At 37.6% G+C, this 23,341-nt stretch overlaps 1 protein-coding gene across 4 annotated transcripts in view; it reads left to right on the top strand.

Moving 5' to 3' along the window:
- The window catches only part of NCK1 (NCK adaptor protein 1), an 86,977-nt gene that overhangs the window by 46,611 nt on the left and 17,025 nt on the right, over positions 1-23,341 (top strand). Inside the window, exons 1-2 of one of the 4 annotated variants that reach the window (XM_027769479.1) lie at positions 6,505-6,603; positions 16,633-16,876. In XM_027769479.1, the coding sequence (XP_027625280.1) occupies positions 16,651-16,876 (226 nt within the window). In that variant the 5' untranslated portion in view covers positions 6,505-6,603; positions 16,633-16,650. Of the gene's footprint in view, positions 1-6,504; positions 6,604-16,632; positions 16,877-19,190; positions 19,315-22,980; positions 23,109-23,341 lie in introns of those variants that run through there. The other 3 variants (XM_006171539.3, XM_006171541.3, XM_006171540.3) reach the window with 3 other exon arrangements.

Below are 23,341 nucleotides of genomic sequence, written 5' to 3'. Positions count from 1 at the left end.
TATATATATATATATATGACCTAAGATCACAGAGATTTTCTTCTGTATCTTTTTCTGTAGGTTTTTATAGTTTTACATTTAAGTCTGTGCCTTTTAAAAATGTTTACTAGGCCAGCAGGTGGCATGGTGGTAAAGACACTGAACCTGGTCAAACTGTGTTTGAGTCCTGGACCCGATGGCTTACTTTCTCACTTTTCTCCTCCCTCAGTGAAAATTTCCCCCCCCTGTCTCTCTCTGTCTCTGTCACTTTCTGGTGAGCATACATGCCCTATAGCAAACTAGAAAAAAGAAAAATAAATACGTAAACTAAAAAAAAAGTTTGTTTTAGTCATGATAGAATGTACATCCTCTCCAGGGTGTTATCACTGTGATCTCCCTTTCCCTGCCCGCAAACGCTTTAGGATCTTACGCATGTGTACACGTGCCCAGTGTGTTTTTAGACCAACTTGGGGGTCTTTATTCATAGTCAGCCATGGAGCTTTCAGCACCGCAATTCATTTTGCTACTTACTGAGCCACCAGTCTGAACCACTCTCTGGGTGTTTTGAGTTAAAATTTTTTAAGAGATTTTTGCCAAGGGGTGCATTTGCTCACTGGAGAGAGATAGAGACAGTGAGAAGGAAAGTGAGCAATCACCCTCTGGGGAGATGACCATGCCACAGTTCTGTCTCTTCCAGTCTCCTCCTGGAAGCTTGTACACTCACACACATGTGCCTGGCATGATTTTCACGTCACCAGGTCTGGGACTCAAATCACTGTCAGCCATGTGGGAGTCCAACAACATAACCACCATGCCATTAACTGGACCTAGAGTTAATTTTTTTTTTTTTTTTTAGAGTTTTGCTACAGATGTATGCGCTTGCTGGAGAGACAGAGACAGAAAGTAAAGTGAGAAATCACCTCCAGGGGGGATGGCCATGCCGCAGTCCCTTCTCCTTCATTCTCCTTTTGGGATTTTGGGCATTCATGTACACGTGCCCAGTGTGAATTTTAAGCTGCCAGGTCTGGGACTTGAACCATGGTCAGCTACTTGGGAGTCCAGTGATGTAACCATTATGCCATCTGCTGGTCCCAAGTTAACTTTTTTATAAAAGCTGAGATTTAGGTCCAGGATATTTATTTTATTTGTTTATTTTTGCTTATAGATAACTTATTGTTCCATCACTATTTGTTGAAAAGAGCATCCTTCATTGAAATGCCATTGTACCTTTGTCAAAAACTAAACAAAACAAAAAAAATCAGCTGATGGGGCCAGGTTATGTGGTGGTTAAGGTGACTGGACCCCACATGGCCAAGTGGGTGTTCGAATCCTAGACCTGATGGCTTGGAAAATATGCCCTGTATGTGTGTGCGTGCACGCATGCATAGAAGCCCAAAATCTAGATAGGACAATGAAGGAGAAGGGACTGAGGCATGGCCATACCTCCTGGGGAGTGATTTTTTACTTTTCCTCCCTATCTTTCTCTCTCTGGAGTATGCACCCTGTAGCAAAAACTTAAAAAAATATATCAGCTGATATTTTGTGGTCCTTTTCCTGGTTCTGCTATTTTCCATTCATTTCTATATTACCAATGTTCAGTATCTTCAGTCCAGTGTAGTTAGTAAGTTTAGTCAGTCTTGAAATCAGGTAGCGTGAGTCCTCTAACTGTTTCAAAATTCTGTTGGCTATCGGGAGTTTCTTTGCCTTTCTATGTAAATTTTAGAGGTAACTTGCTGATTTCTGTAAATACTCTGCTAGGATTTTATTTGAGATTGTGTGTCGAATCTATAGATAATTTGGGGAAAGAATTGCTATCTTAACAGAATTGAGTGTTGTGATCCATGGACATAATTTATGGAGGTCTAGGACACCATTTATATAGAGCCTATCTAGTTTTACAGTTTTATTGTAGTTTTCAGCGTATGTATTCTGCACTTAGTTGGTAGATGCATTCTTACACTTTTTTTTTTTTTGAGAGGTTTTTTGCTATAGGGCGTGTGCGCTCGCCAGACAGACAGAGAGAGACATAGAGACAGAAAGCGAGAAATCACCCCAAGGGGGGATGGTAACGCCGCAATCCCTTCTCCTCCATTCTCCTCTCGGGATCTTGGGCATGCACGCACACGCGCCCAGCGTGAGTTTTAAGCCACCAGGTCCGGGACGTGAACCACGGTCGACTACGTGGGAGTCCAGCGACATAGCCATTAGGCTAACTGCTGGTTCCTGGTAGATGCATTCTTAAATATTTCTTTTTAAAGTGATATTATAAATGATACTTTAAATGTTTTTAATTTCTGCTTGTTTATTGCTAGTATTTAGCAGTACAAGCCAGCAGGTGGCTAATTAAGGTACTGTACTCTCACATTGCTGATGATGGTTTGAGTCCTGGACCTGGCAGCTTGAAACTCACGTTGGTGCTTGTTCATGTGTGTCCAAAATCCCAAGAGGAGAATGGAGGAAAAGGGGTCTTGGGGTGGCCATCTCCTCCTGGGGGTGATTTCTTACTTTCTCCTGTCTCTGTGTGTGTCTTGGCGATTGCATGTATCCTATTTGAGTCCTGGACCTGGCAGCTTGAAACTCACGTTGGTGCTTGTTCATGTGTGTCCAAAATCCCAAGAGGAGAATGGAGGAAAAGGGGTCTTGGGGTGGCCATCTCCTCCTGGGGGTGATTTCTTACTTTCTCCTGTCTCTGTGTGTGTCTTGGCGATTGCATGTATCCTATTAGAAAAAGAAAAATCTAAAAAAAAAAAAAGAAATCATAAAAACAGTTGATTTTTGCATATTTAACTTATTTCTAGCTACCTAGGTAAACTCTTCTATTAATTTAAAAAGGATAATTTGTAAATTCTCTAGAATTTTCTACCAGGGAAACCATGCCATTTGTGAATGACATTTAATTACCATTATTTTGACCAGAGAGAGACAGAGAAAGGGAAAGTGAGAAAGCAAGCCACCAGGTCCCGTACTTAGAACCACAGTCTGCAGTGGGAATCCAGCACCCTTAACCACCACGCCACCTGCTGGTCCCACTTATAGCACTTTAATGCTGTATGTTTTCCTTTAAATATTAGCTGCATCCAATAAATCTTTAAATGTTCTATTTTCATTTTCATTCAGTTCAAAATATTTTTAAATTTCCCTTGTGGCTTCCTGTTTGACTCATGGTTTATTTAGAAGTATATTGTTTAATTTTCAAATACTCGGAGGTTTTCTAGCTATCTTTCTGTTACTGAACTTCTAGTGTGATTTCATCATGGTAAAAGAACATATGCTGAATGATATAAATTCTTTTAAACTTACTAAGATTTCTTTTCTGGTTCAGAGTATCTGTGAATTTTTTCTGTGCACTTGCAAAGATGTATAGTTTGCTGTTGAATATGGTACCAATTGATCGAGGGTGTTATTTAGAGCCTATGTATTTTTGCTGCTTTTCTGTCTACTTGTTCGGTTGATTATTGAGAATAGCATTGACATTTCCAAGAATAATTATGTGTTTGTATACTTGTTTTTGTCCCAATAGTTTTTGCTTCATGCACTTTGGAATTCCGTAGTTAAATATATGTTTAGGATGGTTATAATAGCTACTTGATGAATTGATTTCTTTATTATCTCATGTCTTCTTATCGGTGATCATTTTCTTTGTTCTGACTTATGCCTTGTCAGGTATTAATATAGCAACTCTTGCTTTTGTTTTTATTCTTTCTTTTTTCTTTTTTGGAGAGGTTTTTGCTGTAGGGCGCATGCGCTTGCCAGAAAGACAGAGAGACAGAAAGTGAGAAATCACTCCCCAAGGGGGATGGCCACACCACCATCTCTTGTCCTCCATTCTCCTCTCAGGATCTTGGGCACGCACGCACATGCACCTGGCGTGAGTTTAAGCCACCCGGTCCAGGACTCGAACCATGGTCGGCTACGTGGGAGTTCAGCGACATAGCCATTATGCTAACTGCTGGTCCCTTGATTCTCATTTTTTAATCCAGTCTGACAATCTGTCTTTCAATTAGTGTGTTTGTCTAGACTATATTCATTATCATGAATTATAAATATGCTCAGATTTATGCTTTTGATTTTATTATTTGTTAGCTTTTCTTTGTTTTCAGTCTTCTGCTTTCCATTTCTGTATTATTTTTTTAATCAAGTATTTTTTGGTACCTGTTTTGTTTATTTAATTATTTTTTGCCAGAGGGCACATGCACGTGATAGGAGAGAAAAGAGAGAGAGAGAGAGAGCCCCCCTCCCCCATGGGGCCTATTCATACCACTCATTTTTTCCTTCATTTCCCCATCCTGTCAGAATCCTGGACACATGGACACCTACCTAACTTTTGTGTGTTTTGTTTTTACTTTTAATAAACTGTATCATCCTTAAAGAATTATTTAATTTATTGTTATTGTTGTTGTTTAATTTGCTATAGGGCACATACACTCACCAGAAAGAGACAGAGAAAGCAAACATCCAGATCTGGTACTTGAACCATGATTGGCCATGTGGAAGTCCAGCGTCTTAACCATGCCACTTGCTGGTCTTGACCTTGTGTGTTTTTTGAAGCTACCAGGATCAGGCGTTGAACTGCCAATGGCTATGTGAAATCTAGTTATTTCTACACAGTGCTTTTAAACTCTGCTATGAGGCTGACCCAGTATCCATTTTAATTTATTAGTTTTAGGGCTAGGTATCTGTGTCCTAATTTTTTCTTTTTTTCTTTTTACAATTGCTCCAGAGGTTATAATATACTATGTATACTTAACTTCTCACACTATATTTAGAATTTTTTACAGTTTTAAATAGAACATAAAACTCTACAAACATATAGGTCTGATTGTGCCCTACTTTATATAATAATAATTCTCATATGAATTATACTTTGACTCTCCCATGACTTCTTAAAATATTTCAAGAGCCATGTATGTTTTAGAGAATTTAAGAGATGAAGATAATCTGGGACCAGAAGATAGTGTAATGATTGCATCACTCAGCTCCCATGTAGTTAACTGTGGGTTGAGACCTGGACCCGTGGCTTAAAACTCAAGCTGGGTGCATGTGCCCAAAATCCTGAGGAGAGTGGAGAAGGGAATTGTGGCATGGTTATCCCCACAGAGGATGATTTCTCACTTTCTGTCTCTCTGTCTTTCCAGCGAGCATACGTGCCCTATAGCAAAAATCTTAAAAAAAAAAAAAAGAGAGAGAGAGATTGAAAGGAATCTATTATAATATTATAATCATTTTTGTTGCTTTTCCTTTATTACTGACGTTTCAAGTTTCCTTCTAATAGAAATTTTCCTTTAGTTTGTAGAACTTGCTTTATAGCCTTTTTTTAAGAGCTAGTCATTGGCTTAGCTTTTCTTCACCTGAGAATGACTTTATTTTATTTCTTTCCTAAAGCACGTTTTTACCAGATACAGAATTCTGAGTTGACAATTGTTTTCTTTCAGCATTTTTTAGATGTGGTTATGCTGTCTTCTGGTTTTCATGATTTCTGAAGAGAAATCCTTACTAATTGTAATTGTCACCTTATCAGGGTTTCTCAACCTTAGCCTATTGTACCGGGGTACAGTATATGTATTCTGCTCATCATAGGATGTTTACTTGTATTCTTGGACTCACCCCACTAGGTGCCAGTAGCATGCCCACCCCTAATCTGAGTTGTGACAAAAATGACTTCAGACATTGTCAGATATCTTCTTGTGCTTAAAATAATCCTAATGAAAACTACTGCCCTATGCATAAGTGTGCTGTTTTCTTCTGTGTAATTTTATACTTTTTCTTTTATCCATAGCTTAATTTATCTTTTATCATCTTTTGGAAAATTGTAATCACTGTTTATTCAGAATTTTTTTCTATACTAATCTCTTTTCCTTACGGACAAAAAAGACATGGATAATAATAGTCTTCTTTTTTTTTTTTTTATGTCGGAGAGCATGTGCACTTGCTAGAGAGAGCAAGTGAACGAGCAAGCCTCACCCCCTCTCCATGGGGTGTGGTTATACTGGACTCTTCTCTGTTCCATTTCCCCATTCTGTCAGGATTTTGAGCATGCACACATATACTTCTGTGTTTTTTCTCAAGTTGTAAGGGCTAGAATTGAAATTGCTGTCAGCCATGTGAGCTCTGGCTTCCAATGTGTAGTACTTCGCTGCTGTGCTACACAGCTGGCCCAATGATAGCCTTTTTTGATATTGTCCCACTAATCCGTGAAGACCTGTTTTTGTTTTGTTTGGTTGTTTTGAAAAAAATTTTTTTTTCTCTGTGATATATAGACTGAATTGTTTTTATTGATTTTTTTTTTTTGATGTTCATACATACAGTCTGTCTTCTGTTGTAGTGTGCTGCATGGTGGCCTCTGAAAAGATTGATCCATATCCTAATCTCCAGAACCTGTGACTATATATCCTACGTGGCAAAAAGATGTGATTGAGTTACAGATTTTGAGAAGTGGGGCTTGTTTCATGGACCCTAAATTTAATGACAAGTGTCACCATATAAATGAAGCAGAGAGATAAGACAGAAGAGGAGGAGAAGGCAGTGTGGCCATAGAGAATGAGAGTGATGCAGCCACAGGAATGCTAATGCTACTGAAATCTGTAGATGAAGGGAAGTGCAGATTCTCCCCTACAGTGTTCAGAGGTAGTGTATCCCTTTCAACACTTTGACTTCAGACTTCTCCAGTAATACCTTGAATGAGGCCTATAAATCTGTGAGAGAACAAATATTGGAAGTTGTAAGCCATCTGGTAGGTGGGTAGAGATTTGCAACGTCAACCATAGAAATGAATATATTATTTTGATTCAGTTATTTAATTTAGCCTCTTTGGTGAAGTTTTTATTTCAAGTATTATGGATTTTAGTTTTAAAATGTCTATTTGTTTCTGCTTAATAACTTCTGTTTTTTAGATGACATTTACCTTTCCATTTGTTTCAAGAATGTTTAACCTCTATGTCATTGAGCATGGTTATTATAGATGTTTTAAGGCTTTTGGTAATTCCAGCATCTGGGTTTGTCATCTGTTGGTTGTCTTTTTCTTTGAGAATTGATCAGATTTCCCTATTTATTGAATAATTTTGGATTGTCTCCTGGACATTTTAAATATTTGTGAGACTTTGGATCCTGTTACAATAAAATTCACTGGAGAATGTTGATTTTAATTGTTGCTTTAACAGTTATCAATTTGATACGTTAAAGCCCATTTTTGCTTTCATTTTGTAAACCATTGTCTTGCTCTTTGGATCTGTTTGCTATGATATACCACTAAGGGATAATTTGAGGTCTGGGCAGTGTTTATATTGTACTTTGGTTCTTTAATATCTTTGCAGTGCTTCTTTGGGGTATTCCATTTCATGTCCACCTGAGAAAAGCACAGTACTTATGTTATTCATAATCACTTTTTTTTTTTTTTTAAAAGAAAGTTTTGCTCTTGAGCACATGTGCTTGCTGGACAGAGAAATAGAGATGGAAAGCGAGAAATCACCTTCCAGGGGAGTGGCTATGCCACAGTCTTCTCTTCCATTTTCTTCTCAGGATTTTGAGCACACATGCACCTGGCATGAGTTTTAAGCCGCCAGGTCTGGGACACAAACCATGGTTAGTCATGTGGGAGTCCAGTGACTTAATCGCTATGAGATCCGCTGTTCCTTATACATAATTATTAATATAATTATAAATGTCAAAGATAAAGTGAGACACTTGTTGAAATGGTTAGAATGGATTTTATTCAGTAAGTATTACTATAGGGAAGAAAGTCCACTGTGAACCTAACTCATATTTGCCAAAACAAAAGTTGCAATGTGTTAAGGGAAAGGCACTGTGTTAAGAGAGGCTGGTCCACCTGACTATGCCCTGTGTTAATTAGCTCTGTATCTTAGCAGTTTATCTTTATGTCAGGAGATAGTAATGCCCTTTAGGTCTTACCTTCCCAAGAGATTGGGAACAAGAGTTATCTCCTTGATTGCTTGCACTTTAAAGAGAGAGCTCTCTGGTCCTTGAGGAGACAGTTCTGAATGGTAAAAGATTTACATCACAAATTTCCCAAAGTAACTGCTCTTAGAGAGTTGTAAAGGGCCTCAGTTTATCAGATTTCCCTTGGAACAAACAGTACATTCTGGTAGTTTTGAGCTTTATCCAGTCAGGAACTTCCAGGGGCTAGAATCTTCTTCTTAGGGATGTGACCTTGAACTGTCAGAAAACCTAAAAAAAAAAATTTTTTTTTTAAATTATTACATTAAATCTGTTCATCATTTGGGGAAAACTGATTTCTTTACTTAGTTGAGTCTTCCAATCTATGAAGATGTTTACTTAGTGCTTTGATTTTTGTACTTCTCAACATGTAAGTTATTTTCATGCTTTGTTAGGTTGTATCTCTCTCTTTTGTTTATTTATTTATATTTTTTTGGGGGGGAGATTTTTGTTATAGGGCGCATGCGCTCACCAGACAGAGAGACAGAAAGCGAGAAATCACCCCCCAGGGGGGATGGCCATGCCGCAGTCCCTTCTCCTCCATTCTCCTCTCGGGATCTTGGGCACGCACGCACACGCGCCCAGCGTGAGTTTAAGCCACCGGGTCCGGGACTCAAACCACGGTCAGCTACATGGGAGTCCAGCAACATAGCCATTACGCTAACTGCTGGTCCCTCTCTTTTGTTTATTATTGAGTGATTATTAATAATACTGTAATTTCAATTTTGATGTCCATATGCTCTTTCCTTGAATATAGAAATACAGTTGATATTTGCAAGTTAGTCTTATGTCTGGTGATCTTGCTGAATTCACATATAAAATTAATTGATTAAAGTTTGAGTAGTATTATATAGGAGGTTTTTGTGTACATTCCTTGGGATATTCCAGGTAGTCATGGCATCTACAAATACAGATAGTTTTATTCCTTTCTGATCTATGTGCTCTTATTTCCTTTTCTTGCCTTACTGAACTAAATAGAACTTCCAGTACTATGCTGAGTCAGTGTGGTAAGGGTGTGGACATCCTTGACTTGTTTCTGATTTTATGAAGAAAGCCTCCAGTCTCTTACCATTAAAGAGGTTAGCTGTAGGTTTTCTGTACATGTTGTTTATCAATTTAAGGAAGTTTCCTTTATTCTTATTTTCCTGAGAGCTTTGGTCATGAATGGGTGTTGAATTTTTTTTTTTTCCTTTTCAGTTTGCCATCAGACTCTTGTGCTCACTGAAGATAGACAGACACAGAGAGAAAGACGGTGAGAGAGAGAGGGAAAGTGAGAAAGTACCTTAGGAGAGTGGTCATACTGTAATCCCTTCTCTTCCATTTCTAGTTTTGGGATTTTGGGCACACGTGCACATATGGCTGGTGTGTTTTTCAAATGACCAGGTCCGGGGCTAGAACTGTGCTGTTGGCCATGGGAATCCAGCTGCCCTAACCACCATGCCACTGGCTAGCCCAGGTGTTGACTTTGTTAGTTACTTTGCTTGCATCAATTAATATGCTCATATCATTTTTCTTTCTTTGATAATCAGTGGTGGATCCTTGAAAAACCCACTTGGTCATTCTTTTCACATACTGCCATATTTTATTTGCTAGTATCTTAAGGATTTTTGTATCAGTGTTCATGATAAATATTGATGGGTAGTTTCCTTTTTCATGCTATCTTTGTCATTTTTAAAAACTCTTATTTCTTCCATGAGAAAGGGAGACATTAGGGGTGGGAGAGGAGGTCATCAAGAGGATCAGCACACTCTGAGGCTGTCCTTCCCCTAGCTATAGCCAGCCAGGATCTTGAGGATACACACCCAGGCCCAGTGTGCTGTGTAAGACCATGTATCTTGAACCCATGGTGGAACATTGCATTACCCCTTTGCCACCACAGCTGGCCATTTGTCTAGTTTCGATATCACTGCAGTACTAACCTCAAAGATGAAATGGGATATATTCCTTCTGTTCTGTTTTTCAGATGAGATTACATAGATTTTTATTAATTTTTTAAGAGAGATTTTTGCTATAGGGCACGTGCACGTGCCAGAGAGACAGAGACAGAAAGCAAGAAATCATCCCCTTTGGGGATGGCCATACTGCAGTCCCTTCTCCTCCATTCTCTTGGGATTTTGGGCGTGCACACAAAGTAGTGCCTGGCATGAATGTTAAGCCACTGGGTCTGGGGCTTGAACCACAGTCTACTCTGTGGGAGTCTAGCGACATAATCATTACACTATCTGCTGGTCCCTGGATTTTATTAATTCTTTAAATATTTGGTAGAATTCTCTTCAATATAACCACCTGGACCTAGAGATTTCTTTTTTCTTGGGGGGGGAGGGGTAGAATATTACAAATTTTATTTTCCTTATTAGTTATAGGCCTGTTCAAATTATCTACTTCATATTGGATGTGTTACAGGAATTTGTGTTTTTAAAGAACTGGTCATTTCCCTCTCAGTTGTCAAATTTGTGTTTGTACAGTAGTATTCTGTTACCAAATATATAGGGAACTCAAACAGATTACTTGCCAAAAAAATAAAATCAATAAAATTAAAAGATGGGCAAATCAGCTGAACAATCTTCTCCAAGGAAAATTAACAAACAGCCAAAAGGAATATGAAAAAATGCCCAGCATCCCTTATCATAAGGGAGATGCAAATCAAAACCACATGAATACCACCTAACCCAAATCAGAATGGCCAAGATTAAAAAAAAAATAAAGCATAGTAAGTGCTGGTGAGGCTGCAGTGAAAAGGGAACCCCCGTGGGGTCAGTGATATAGTGGTTGTGGCACTGGCCTCTGACATGACTGACCATGGGTTTGAGTCCCAGACCCAGTGGTTTGAAACCCATGCTAGACACGTGTGCATGCCCTAAATCCTGAGAGAAGTGTAGAAGAGAAGTAATTGTGGCATGGCCATGCCCTCTGGGAGGTGCTTTCTCAATTCTTCTCTCTCTCTGTGTCTCTCTGTCTCTGGTGAGTGCATGCACCCTATAGTAAAAATCTCTCAAAAAATAAAAAAAGAAAGAAAAGGGAATCTTCCTACACTGTTGGTAGAAATGTAGATTAGTGCAGTGACTGTGGAGAACAATAGGGAAGTTCCTCAAAGACCTACAAATAGAACTACCATATGATTTAGCAATTCCACTGGAAGGTATCTGCCCCAAGGATAGGAAAACACTCACTTGTAAAAACACTTGCACATACCTGTTTATTGGAGCATTGTTCACAATAGCTAAGACATGGAACCGACCCAAATGTCCAAGAACAGATGAATGGATTGAGAAAGTGTGGCATGTATACACTTTAAAACAAAAACAAAAACAATGAGACCCTGGCATTGGTAGAAAGTGGACAAATATGGAAGATTTATTGCTAAGCGAAGCAAGCCAGACTGAAAAAATGGCATTGTGTCCCCACTTAATATACACTAAATGTCTGCACTCTTGTGGCGTAAACTGAAAGACTGAAAGGTATAAAAGCATGGAGAGGAACTGCGGGTACTAGAGACAGTGTGAGGGGAGGGCAAGAAATGGGAGAGGTGAAAGGAAGGGACTCAACGAAAAAAGTAAAACATTTAAGGGAGACAAAAATGGAAAATTATCTGGTGATGATAATATGTATGCTAGTATCTTTGGCTGGACTAATATACAGTACATTCATGGGAAATTTATATGCTGTAAATATATACAGTGATTGAATGTTTTAGAAAATGAAAAAATAGTATTCCATTATTATCCTTTTAATCCTTAATCCTTATTATTATGCATAGTTTGTAGTGGTATTTCCTGTGGTTTTTTTTTTTTCCACTTTTTTTTTTTGAGTTTGTTTATTCCATGGTGACAGAGACAGAGCCCACACACCCAACAGAGACTTGATGCCATGATTCCCCCCCCCCATGGTCATGCACATATCTGGCATACCTAGGGAGGTCTCTAAACATGAACTCAGAATTCTATTATGTGGGCCAGTCTCATAGCATTGAGTTTTATTGATGTGCCACCATATAGCTACAGTGTTTCATTTTTTAATTGTTAATTTGTATCTTTTTTTTTCTTACTAAAATTTAATCTACTATTTTTATTGAAGAACCAGTTTGTTTCATTAATTTTTTTTTCTCTACTATTTTTCTGTTTTTAGTTTCGATTTCTACTACTTCTTATTTCCTTCCTTCTGCTTGCTTTATTTCTTTTTTCTAAATTCTTGAGACAGGAGATAGATTACTGGTCTGAGGCTTTCCTCTTGTAATATGTCTTAGTACTGTAAATTTCCCTCTCAGAACTGCTTTAGCTATGCCCACACATTTTGATAGCTCGTTTATTTTCTTTCTCTTCAGTGTAATGTCTGATTTCCCTGGAGATTTCTTTGATTCACTGTGACATAAAATTCTTATAATTTGCATTCTTTTACACAGAGGGTAGATGTTACCCAACTGACATGTCTGATTAATCATTTCTATTATGAAGCATATAACTGGAAACCCTTGACAGAGTTCCATTTCCACCAGATTAATTGAATCTGCTTACTAAGATTCAGATGTAAAGCCTCTTCAAGACTGCTGCTTTTAATTTTATATACTGTGGGGCCTACAGATGGCATGCTGGTTAAGGGTTCCAGACTCCCACATAGCCAACCATGGTTTGAATTCCAGACCTGGTGGCTTGCTTTCTCGCTTTCTCTCTCGCTCTGTCCCTCTCTGGTCAAGTTTGTTTGTTTGTTCGTTTGTTTACATAAATAAATCTTTAAAAATTGTATATATTGTGTAAACAAAAACATGTGTACTTATTAAATATAAAAATAATGATAAAAGAGTTATTTTGTTAAAAATTACACTAATTGCTTTAGAAAGATTTACCAAAGTTAAATAACTGTAAAGAAATCACTCCCTTTTGAATTAGGTTTGGGTGAGACCACTGTAATATTTAGGGGAGTAAATACACAAGAATCTCTTATGTATTTGGATTGTTTATTACCACTGTTTTGAAGTACTTCATCTACTTTTAAGAGGCCTAATCTAGAAATGATAGCTTATACGTTAGAGAAGAGGGCTTCTAAAGCCACCTATATGTAGGGTGAACCTGTTTTGTGGACCTCCATCTAATATACAGTTGGTCTATTTGATTCTATACCAGTATCATAGTATTTTAAATTACCTTACCAGTTTTAGCATGTTTTAATATCTGATAGGATAGTTTTGCTTAGTAGAAGCTTATAGCTGAATATAACAGTAAACCTTAACTAAAACTCTTACTACACAATAAAGAAACATATTAGATAAAGGACATGCGGGCTCTGAGGGCAGGCTTTGTTGTTTATTGTAGCATGGCTGGCCCTGTTTTCCATAATTTTCATTTTTCTTGCATGTTGGTTTCATCTTCCAACTGGTGGCAGGATGGCTGTAGTAGTTCTAGATCTCACATCTTTCTGTTCACAACAGAGATGGTCTCCTACGGTGTTTCTCAAGAGCCAGTCACCCCCCCCCCCAAGTCCCTAGTATACATTTGCATCCCATTGGCCTTAACTGGACAAACCTAGCAAGGGAAAGATCATCATAATTAATTTATATGGGCTCTCAATCCTGGCTGTATGTTAGAGTCACTTGAATGGTTTTATAAAAGTGCTAATACCTGACCTACCTGTGGTAGTATAGCAGTAGCCGGCCGCTTTGCAGAACTGGAGGCCACATAGAAGATTGAGGTTTGGTTCCAGGTGAACTTACACATGTGAGGCATGTGCACCAATGCTTGTGATTCTGGCTGTCTGGGAAAGCTGGTAGGAGGATCATAGTACTACGCCCTGTTGAGGGTGCTTGTCTTCCTCCTCTATACCCCCAGGAAGGAAGAAAGGAAGGAAGGAAAGGAAGGAAAGAAAGAGGGAGGGAAGGAAGGAAAGAAGCTTAAAAAATACTAACATCTGACTGACACTCTGGGCTATTTAGAATCCCTGAAGTAGGGGCCTAAGTACACATATTTAAATTTTTTTTTTTCTAATATGCAGACAAGGCTTTGGTTAATGTAGACACCTTTCTTTTTTTTAAATTTGCCAAAGGGCAGGCACACTAGCCAGGGAGAGAGAGCATTAATGAGCAAGAGAAGAAAAACAAGAAAGCACCACATTAGGGGCATTGATTATCACACCACAATCCTTTTTCCATTTCTCTCTCCTTTTGGAATTTTGGATTCGCATACACACGTGGTTGGCATATTTTTTAAGCCACATAGTCTGGGAATTGAACCATGTGGTTGTTCTTGTGGGATCCAGCTCACTTAACTACTTGGCCATAGGCTGGCCCAGTCCAGAAACATCTTTGAAGTTAGGATCAGTCCCTTTAGTTGAATGATTAAAATAATGATAGAGAGGTGCTACTAGAAAGGTAATAGTGGGGCCAGCAGGTGGTATGGTGGTTAAAGCCTTGGATCCCACATGGCCAACTACACACTTGGAGTCCTAGATAGGTGGCTTGAAGAATATACTGGCCATGTGTATGTGTGTCTGCAGAATCCCAAGAGGAGAATAGAGAAGGGATTGCTGCGTGACTGTCTCCCTGGGGATGATTTCTCTCTCTCTCCCATCCCAGCAAACATACATGCCCTATAGCAAAACTTAAAAAAAAAATTTTTTTTCTTTCATGATAGAATGAGAAAGAGTGACAACTCCTCCAGCCCCCAGCCTTTGTGATGTGCAATCCTGGCCATTCATGAGCTTGCTTGGAGTGTTTCAGACTGACAGACACAGTGAGGGGGAAAGTGAGAAGTCAGTTTCCTGAATGGTCAGGCTGCCATCCCTTCTCCTCCATTCTCCGTCTGGTATCCTAGGCATGCACATACATGCATGCGCCAGTGTGAGTTTCAAGTCACTGGGTCCAGGACTCAAACCATGGTTGGTCATGTGGGAGTCCAGCGACAAAACTGCTTTGCTATCTGCTGGCCCCACCTTTTTATCTTATTGAGCTTTTCTGCTATATCTTTGTTGTCAGTTTAATTAAATTCTGGTTTTGGTTTCATTAAATTCTGCTTTTATTTATATTTACTTTTTTCACTTTAAATTCTTCTACATTTTTTTTTGAGAATTTTTTTGCCTTAGGATGCATGTACTCACCAAAGAGAGAGAGAGAGACATCTGTTGGCCTCCAAATTCTTCTGCTTTTATAACTACTTAAGATTGATGCTGGGACCAGCAGTTAGTGTAATGGCTATGTCGCTGGACTCCCACGTAGTCGACCGCAGTTCGCGTCCCGGACCCGGTGGCTTAAAACTCACGCCGGGTGCGTGTGCGTGCGTGCCCAAGATCCCGAGAGGAGAATGGAGGAGAAGGGATTGCAGCGTGACCATCCTCTCTGGGGGATGATTTCTCGCTTTCTGTCTCTATGTCTCTCTGTCTGGCGAATGCACGCACCCTATAGCGAAAACCTCTCCAAAAAAAGAAAAAAAAAAAAAAGAATTGGTCTCTAAGATTGATGCTTAGTTCATTCATTTATCTTTAGCTTTTCTTCTTTTCTTTTTCAATTGCCAGCACACTTGCCAGAGAAAAGGATAAAGCAGCTCCTACTGGGACATGATTATGCTGCAGTCTCTTCTGTTTCTCCATATTGTCAGGATTTTGGACACACATGCACATATGTCTGGTGTATTTTTCAAGCCACCATGGCTGCGATTTGAACTGTGGTTGGCCATCTGAGATCCAGCTCCCCTAATTGTTAGGGCTTGAGGGTGGTCTAGCTCTTATTTTCCAGTGTAACTATTAGAAACTAAAAATCTCTTAGATACTCACTTTGCTGCATCCTACAAGACTAGCTATTTGGTCCTTTTATTATCATTTTCTTCTAAATATTTCCAGAATTCTGTATAATCTCTTCTTGCTTTCATGAGTTTTTGGGAGTTTTCAAACGTATGCAATATTTAAAAAAAACTATCTTGGTTTGTTATGAGTGTTCAAGAATTTAGAATACCAGTTACATGAAAGTCATTCAGACTCTTTGTGGCCTGGCATTTGATCCGTTTTTGTGTATGTTCCGTTTGTATTCTTTTGTTTGGAAGACATATTCTGTATATGTCTATTCAATCAAACTTACTGGTTGTGATACCAGTTCTTCTCTAGCCTTGCTAATGATAACTTTCTCTTTGTTTTATTACAGAGATAGATATGTTGAAAGTTATCCTCTGTGATAATGGATTTCAACTTCTTTCGATTCTGACCTATCTATTTACCTTGGAGCTATGTTATTAAATACATATAGGTCTTACACATATTGAGTAGAACTTTTTATCATTGTATAGGAAGCTTTATTGCTTAGGATTTTTACCTTAAAGTTATTATGTATAATACAGCAACACTAATTTTTCTTTTTTTAATTAGTATTTGCCTGGTATATTTTTTCTTGTATTTTACTTTTAATCTTTTAGTGTTCTTAGATTTTTAGATATGTCTCATTTTGAATAGCTTGTAGAGTATTACAATTCCATAGATAAAAATAGTTTCAGGGTCAGATGGTGGTTCAGTAGTAATGGAAATAACCCACGTGGGAAAGTCCTAGGTTCAAGGCTCAAAGTCTCCCTGTATATGCAGGGTGTACCTCCCTGTACCTGCCAGGTGTGTTTGCATGTGTCTGTTATTCAGGCTGGCTGAGATTGAGAAATAGATTGTGGCCTAAAGATTCTGTTGGCAATTTCTCTTTCTTGGAATAAATGAATAAGTAACACATATTTTCTGTGTTTACAGTGTTCAACCTGCTGAAAAATGGCAGAAGAAGTGGTGGTAGTAGCCAAATTTGATTATGTGGCCCAACAAGAACAAGAGTTGGACATCAAGAAGAATGAGAGATTATGGCTTCTGGATGATTCCAAGTCTTGGTGGCGAGTTCGAAATTCCATGAATAAAACAGGTTTTGTGCCTTCTAACTATGTGGAAAGGAAAAACAGTGCTAGGAAAGCATCTATTGTAAAAAACCTAAAGGATACTTTGGGTAAGTTACTTTTGTATTAAAAGAAAAGCAACAACTTTCTTTTAAATGGATTCTGGAACTTAGTCATATGTATAGAATTCTGGCAGCAGTGATGCAATTGACACGAGAAAGCATGGAAGGGAAGGGAAGGGTAAGTTTAGCTCATAGCATATGTTCAAGCCAAGTCAGTGAAGGTCACGAGTGATAGCGTGAGGTGCAAATTCTAGGCCAGAATCTGAAGGTCAAGCCAGAGTGATGCTGGTGAGCAGTATTGTTGCTCACCTTCTAATAGGGGCTTCTTGAATCATGAGTGCCTATCAGAGTTTAGACTTTATAGGCAAATTCTGCCTCTAATTGAGAGAGGGAAAAGTAAGATGCAGAACTGCCTTCTTGGCCTCAAGGCAACATGTATTAGATGGCACAGTGCTGAATTTTAGCATCTAGTGGCTTACATTTTGAGCTTTACTTTGAAAACAAACCTCATTTTATTCTTCTATTTGATAAGAGGTTTAAACTGTGGATTGTTTTGTGCATGAGTATTTACAGAGCTGATCTCTTTCCCATTTTCTCTTTTCTCCCCCTCCTTTCTAGCTTTTTTTTTTTAAAGAATTATTTTACTTATTTATTTATATTTATTTACTTATTTATTTTTAATTTGACCAGAGAGGAGGAGAGAGAGGGAGGGAAAGTGAGAAAGAAAGCTGCCAGGTCCGGGACTCGAACCATGTTCAGCCACATGGAAGTCCAGCACCCTTAACCACGATGCCACCTGCCAGTTCCTCTTGCTTTTTAAAAAAAATATATTAAAAATTTGTACTGGCCCTCTATTAGGATTAGAGACAGAACTTGCTTCACACTGGGCTTGTCTACACTGATAGGAAGGAAATATGTAGGGGTGAGGATTGACCTTCCCCCTCCCTCCCTTTTTTAAAAAAATTAAACTCCTTAGAAGACAGGAAGGAATTGGGAGGGACAGAATTTCATTTTTGGTATTCAGGCAAACATTCTGGCGCTTAATCGTTCTTTGTCTATATGTAGAAGAGAAGTTTTTTCTTGCAAAGACAGTTTGGAAGCAATGTAGCATAACTGACAGAAGAAATACCAACTCACTGATGTAATCAGTTTTTATTTCTTATTCAACATCTTAGTTATTCTAGACTAGAGTGTTCTATCAAGTATCAGCAATAGAAAATAGATATTTAATGTTTTCGACCATTGTTAAAGAACAAAGTGTAAAATAGAGTATATTTCAAAGTATGTTAAAAAGTATTGGAATGTCAGCTTGTGAGCTATAAAAAATGTTCCATGTTCTAAAGGTAATTTAATAGGTGTACTCACTGTGACATTTAACTGCTGAGGTAATTTTTAAAAGATTTTGCAAATAAGTTTATTATGTCTAGTATTTAGATAGAAGATAAATTTAAAAGGAAATTTTTTTCTTGAATAGCTGAGGAGTCCAGAGATAGAACAACGAACTGGTTTTGTAAATACTGAGCATTTATTTAAACCCTGTTGATTAGAGATATTAGGGAAAATTCAGGTAATTGCTATTAAGAAATACATCTTATAGTGTTGAATGCACAGACTAAAGCAGACCTAAACAGACCTTTTTGTTCCTTTTTAAAGGATTACCGGTATCTTAAGAATAGAGCAAATGTGACAGAAAATATCAAAAGGTAGTGAGTGAAAAAACTACTATCATAGAACAAAGAGGAAAAGTATCCCACTCGTAGATATCATTGCATATAAATCTGAAAGCCCACTTAGGTATAATTATTATTTGTTAATTTTCTTGGGAAACCTTTCATGCTATTTTCTGATATTATTAAGACAATTTAACATTTTATTTCTATTTAAGTTTTAGGAACTCTCTTGATTTTATTACTATCAATATATTATAATTATTGCTCCCTATATTCCAAGGTACTTAGTAATATTATTTTGAAGTTAGCCTGTGTAATGATATAAATCCAGCTTTTGCATTAGACAGCCTTCTCCCTTTTCTCAGAATTTCTGTACTCCTTTCTGGTAACTTAATAAACCCTGTAATTACTTTGTTTCACAATTATTGTGGAGACATTATTTGCAAGTTAAGAAAGAAGTAAAGGAAAGGATGAATGTGTAAATATATTTTTTTATATTAAAAACTATGTTTTACAGCTTCCAAAGTAAGTTCAGATAATAAGGTCATATTTTTGGCCATCACGATTTACTTGTCTCACAGGTCTGTTACAAGTTTAGGGAGGGAAAAATTTTTGGAAAGAAAGAAGCCTCAGAAAAACTTTCTATGCCCTGGGTGTGGGCCAGGTCACATGGATGGGTGTGGGAAGTTTCAGTGTTGCAGAACAGACCAGGAAGCTCACTGAGAATTATCCTGCGTTGTGTTAACAAACTGACAAAATAGAACGCAGAATTTTTATTCAAAATGGATTGGATGAAAGTCTTTAAAGATTTTTTCAGTAAGTTAATCTGTTTATTAAATTCATAGTTTTCTTGGGTAATTTTTGAGTTAAGTTTTTCACTTTTGTGAATCTAAAGACAAGCTCTATTTGAGAAAACTTGGTGGCTTTATGTAAGCTGGTGCTTTATGTTGCTTATGTAATAGAAACTAAATGATTGGTAGTCTATATAATAATTTTAACTTGATAAGTAAAATAATTTTTAATATTTTAGTATGAATGTTTAAATAACAAATAAGGGAAGGATGTTAAATGGCTTGGGTTTGTGTAGTTTGTTCTAAATCAGTAACTTTCAACTTGGCATAGACATTTGAAGTAAATTAAGTTGTAAACATATTTAAAACATTAGCAAAATAAAGGATTAGGTAAGCAAATTCATCCCTTACCTTTGAATTAACATATTACTTTGATACTTTTTGCTTAGGTTTTAGAGAATAGTGTAAAAATGACATATAATAAAAGCACCATTGAAGAGAATGTTTTTAATTGACCAATATAAGATTGTTAGAAATAGTTACTTGTGAGAGATTTGATATTTGGAAACAAATTGCAAGAGTAACCTCATACACAGAAATAATAGTGAATTCATGTTGGTGTTTTTAGTTCAGTTCATAAAGTAATTGTGTACTACTTTACAAGGAACCTGATCTGTGCGTCTGCTGATAGCCTTTTTATGATTTCATGGTAGGGAACTTTGTTCTCCTTGAACATTTACTTGGTGTTCCTAGAAAAATGAATAGAGGAATTATCATGGAAGTATTTTTTTGGTACAAGGAGACTAAGGAAACAAAAAGTAACCTGACGAGAAATTCTAGGGAAAAGGGCAAATCAGGGAAGGAGTAAGCACTTTGTTGAAAAAGAATGTTGTAATTGTACTGTGGAGACTCATTTGTTTCTTTAGTTCGATTTGATGGCTAAGTAAATCCCTCTGGGATTTGTCTCTTTTGTTTACTTTTTGGTGGAGTTGTTAGCTTTTCAGAACTTTGCATTTCTATTTTGGGGGTTAGTTTTCTTCTTAAGGAACTTAATAATTTGTTTATCAATACATTTCTATTGAGAGCCTGCTGAAAACCAGGCAAAAATCACTGAGTGTAAAAAACAAATACTAGGGCTGGCAGGTGATGTGGTGGTTGGGGTGCTGGATTCCCAAATGACTGCGATTCCAGCCCTGGACATGGCTGCTTGCTTTCTTGCTTTTCCTCGATCTCTCTCTGGTCAAATTTTAAAAATAATAATGGTGAATAAAATAAAATAATTATTAAAAAACACTAATACTCATATAGAACTTACATTCTGATGGGGAAGTAGATAATTATTATTTATTAATAATTCAGTGGATTTCATACTCTGTTAGATTAGTCATAAGTGATCTTGATGTAAGTTAACCAGAAATAATATAGAAAGAATATGTTGTATCATTAGTACAGTGGTTTAATATATATCACTATTAATATAGTGATAAAATTATCATTGTCTCTACTGAGTTTTAGAAACTTAAATCTTATTAAATGCACTTGTAGGCTGAGGGTCAGGATTTGAGATTCATAATCAGAATATTTCTTCCCTCTATCCATGCAGCACCCCAAAATTTATTTTACCAGGTAGTTTGTCATGGTAAAGACAGACTGTTCATCCATTTACTTCCTAAATAGACTTTAAAAGTAGAGGAAACAGGGTATGTGCTGTTAATGTGGTAGCCATTATATCTTGGAAACAAAAATTGCAATGCTTTAGGTGAAACAAAGTATCAAAACCAGTATTTTAAGAAGCAGATGAAGATATGGAAATTTAAAATAAGACCTGTTATGGAAAGAATATTACATATTTGTATTTAGAGTTCCTTAGTTCTACTTCCAAATATACTACTTACTAGCCATGTGACCCAGGGTATAGATACCATTTCCTGGTTTCCTGTTCCTTGTTTGGAAAGGAGCAAGATAGGCAAGACTAGATGATCCTGGAAAGTCCCTTCTAACCCTAGAAGTCTTAGAGACCTAGTAAACAACTAAGCAGTTCTATGTGTGTCAAAGGAATCGGGGGAAATCCAGGAGGGAGAAACTGGTTTTGAAGAAGTAGGAACATAAGAATGCAATTAGAGTTCGCTAAGGAATTAGAAGCAGTAATACTTTCTGTGGCCTGTTTCTACTGAACATTTATTCGGACATGGTTAAAGTAAGGAAGGTCTAGTGCTGTAAGCAGTAACTAGTATGTTAGTTTCAGAAATATATTTGGGAGCTAAAAATCGAGATAAAAATAAACAAGACAAATAGGGGCAGACATTTATGTAAAACTCGGCATTGTGTTTTTGACAGGAATTGAGAGGATTGGTGGGAACCTAGCCTGGCAGCACTTTACATGAGTAAGAGTTAGTAAGAGCTGCTGCGGTAATGTAGGTGCCAGTGTCTCCACACAGCCGCTGGTGGCGCTGATTCAAGTCTGTGGGGTGCTCACGGGAAGGAGTGTAACAGTGCCCTTATGTGCGGGAGCCAAATAAAACATGACACAGTTTATCCACTTTCAGTAGATACACTTTAACAATAGTATTGAGAAACTCGATGCTTCCAAATGCTGATGCTTCCAAATGCTGGCACCGGATGTTCAAGGACTTGGAAACTAGGTTACATAAAGAAAAGCTCTGATAGCTCTGAGTATGAAGATTTGCCTCGGGAAGACGGGAAGATGGTATCTATCACATGAAGCTGGAATGAACATAGTGCTTATTAGATAGCTACTTAAAAACTTTTGAGGAATAGTTAAGAAACAGTGCTGTAGGAAGTGAAAGGTAAAACCAGTGGACAGTAGCAAGGAAATATTGGAAGTGATACTAATACTTTTTTTTAAAAAGCTAACCATTAAAAAAAAAAAAAAGACTCAGAGTTGTGCACCTCCTCCATGCTTAGATCTGAGTGCTTCCCTCCCAGCCCCACCGAAGTCCAGCTATAGGTAAAATGCAATAATAAAGATTTAAGTAATTTTGGAAAAACTAAATGCTAGAAACACTAGGAGATAGGAAAGTAATAAGTACATCGATTGAGCGCCTTCTATGTGCTGTGCACTTAAGCGCTTTTACATGATCACTTTTGTTTATGGCGTAATTGTTATGTCGCTGGACTCCCATATGGTTGACCACATTTTGAGTCCTGGACCAGGTGGTTTAAAACTCACTCCAGGCATGAGTGTATGTGCCTGCTCCAAATCCCAAGGGCAAAGTGGAAGAGAAGGGATTGTGGCGTGGCCATCCCCCCAGGAGGGTGATTTCTCACTTTCTATCTTTCTCTCACTCTCTGTCTCTCTGGCAAGCACACGTGCCTTATAGCAAAAATCTCTCTTTAAAAAATTTTTTTATGAAAATTTTATGAGCTAGGTAGTTTAGTACATGCCACCATTTCACAAACAAGGAAATTAGAGTTTAAAGAAGATTAAATAACTTGACCAAGATCACACAACCAGTAATAGAACTAAAATTTAAATCTCTTTTGTTCAAGTTTTCATAGTGGCTTCTTTATGGTGAAAGTGTGCAGAGAGAATTAGATAAGCCATGGATTAGAAGGGTTTGATGCAGAAAGGACTAGTGGAGGTTATAAGGGTTGTGGTGCTTTGTGAGGTTAAGAAGTGTTTTTGTACCCCTAAATTTATAGGATGGATTCTGTAATTACCAATGCGATGATATGAAGAGGTAGAGCTTTTAGGAGGTCACCAGATAATGAGGTTTGGATCCTTGAAAAAGAGGACCAAGGAAGCTTGTGTGTCCCTTCCACCATGTGAGGACTCAGAGAGAAGGTCATCTGTGAGGAGTAAGTCTTCACTAGACAGAATCTGCAGGCACCGTGACCTTGGACTTCCTAGTCCCCAGAACAGTGAAAAATAAATTTTGTTTAAAAGTTACCCAGTGTATATTTTTGTTACAGCGGCCTGAACAAATTAAGATAGGAAAAAATTTAAAAAGGTAGTACATTGATTTGGGAGATCTGTTGTGAAAGGATCTTATTGTTGCTGATAATAGCATATTTGAAAAACTAAATAGATA

Source organism: Tupaia chinensis, unplaced genomic scaffold (genome assembly GCF_000334495.1).
Source record: "Tupaia chinensis unplaced genomic scaffold, TupChi_1.0 Scaffold149831_1, whole genome shotgun sequence".
Taxonomy (NCBI): domain Eukaryota; kingdom Metazoa; phylum Chordata; class Mammalia; order Scandentia; family Tupaiidae; genus Tupaia; species Tupaia belangeri.
The sequence above is the reverse complement of the archived record's forward strand: the minus strand, read 5'-3'. Positions and strand labels throughout refer to the sequence as shown.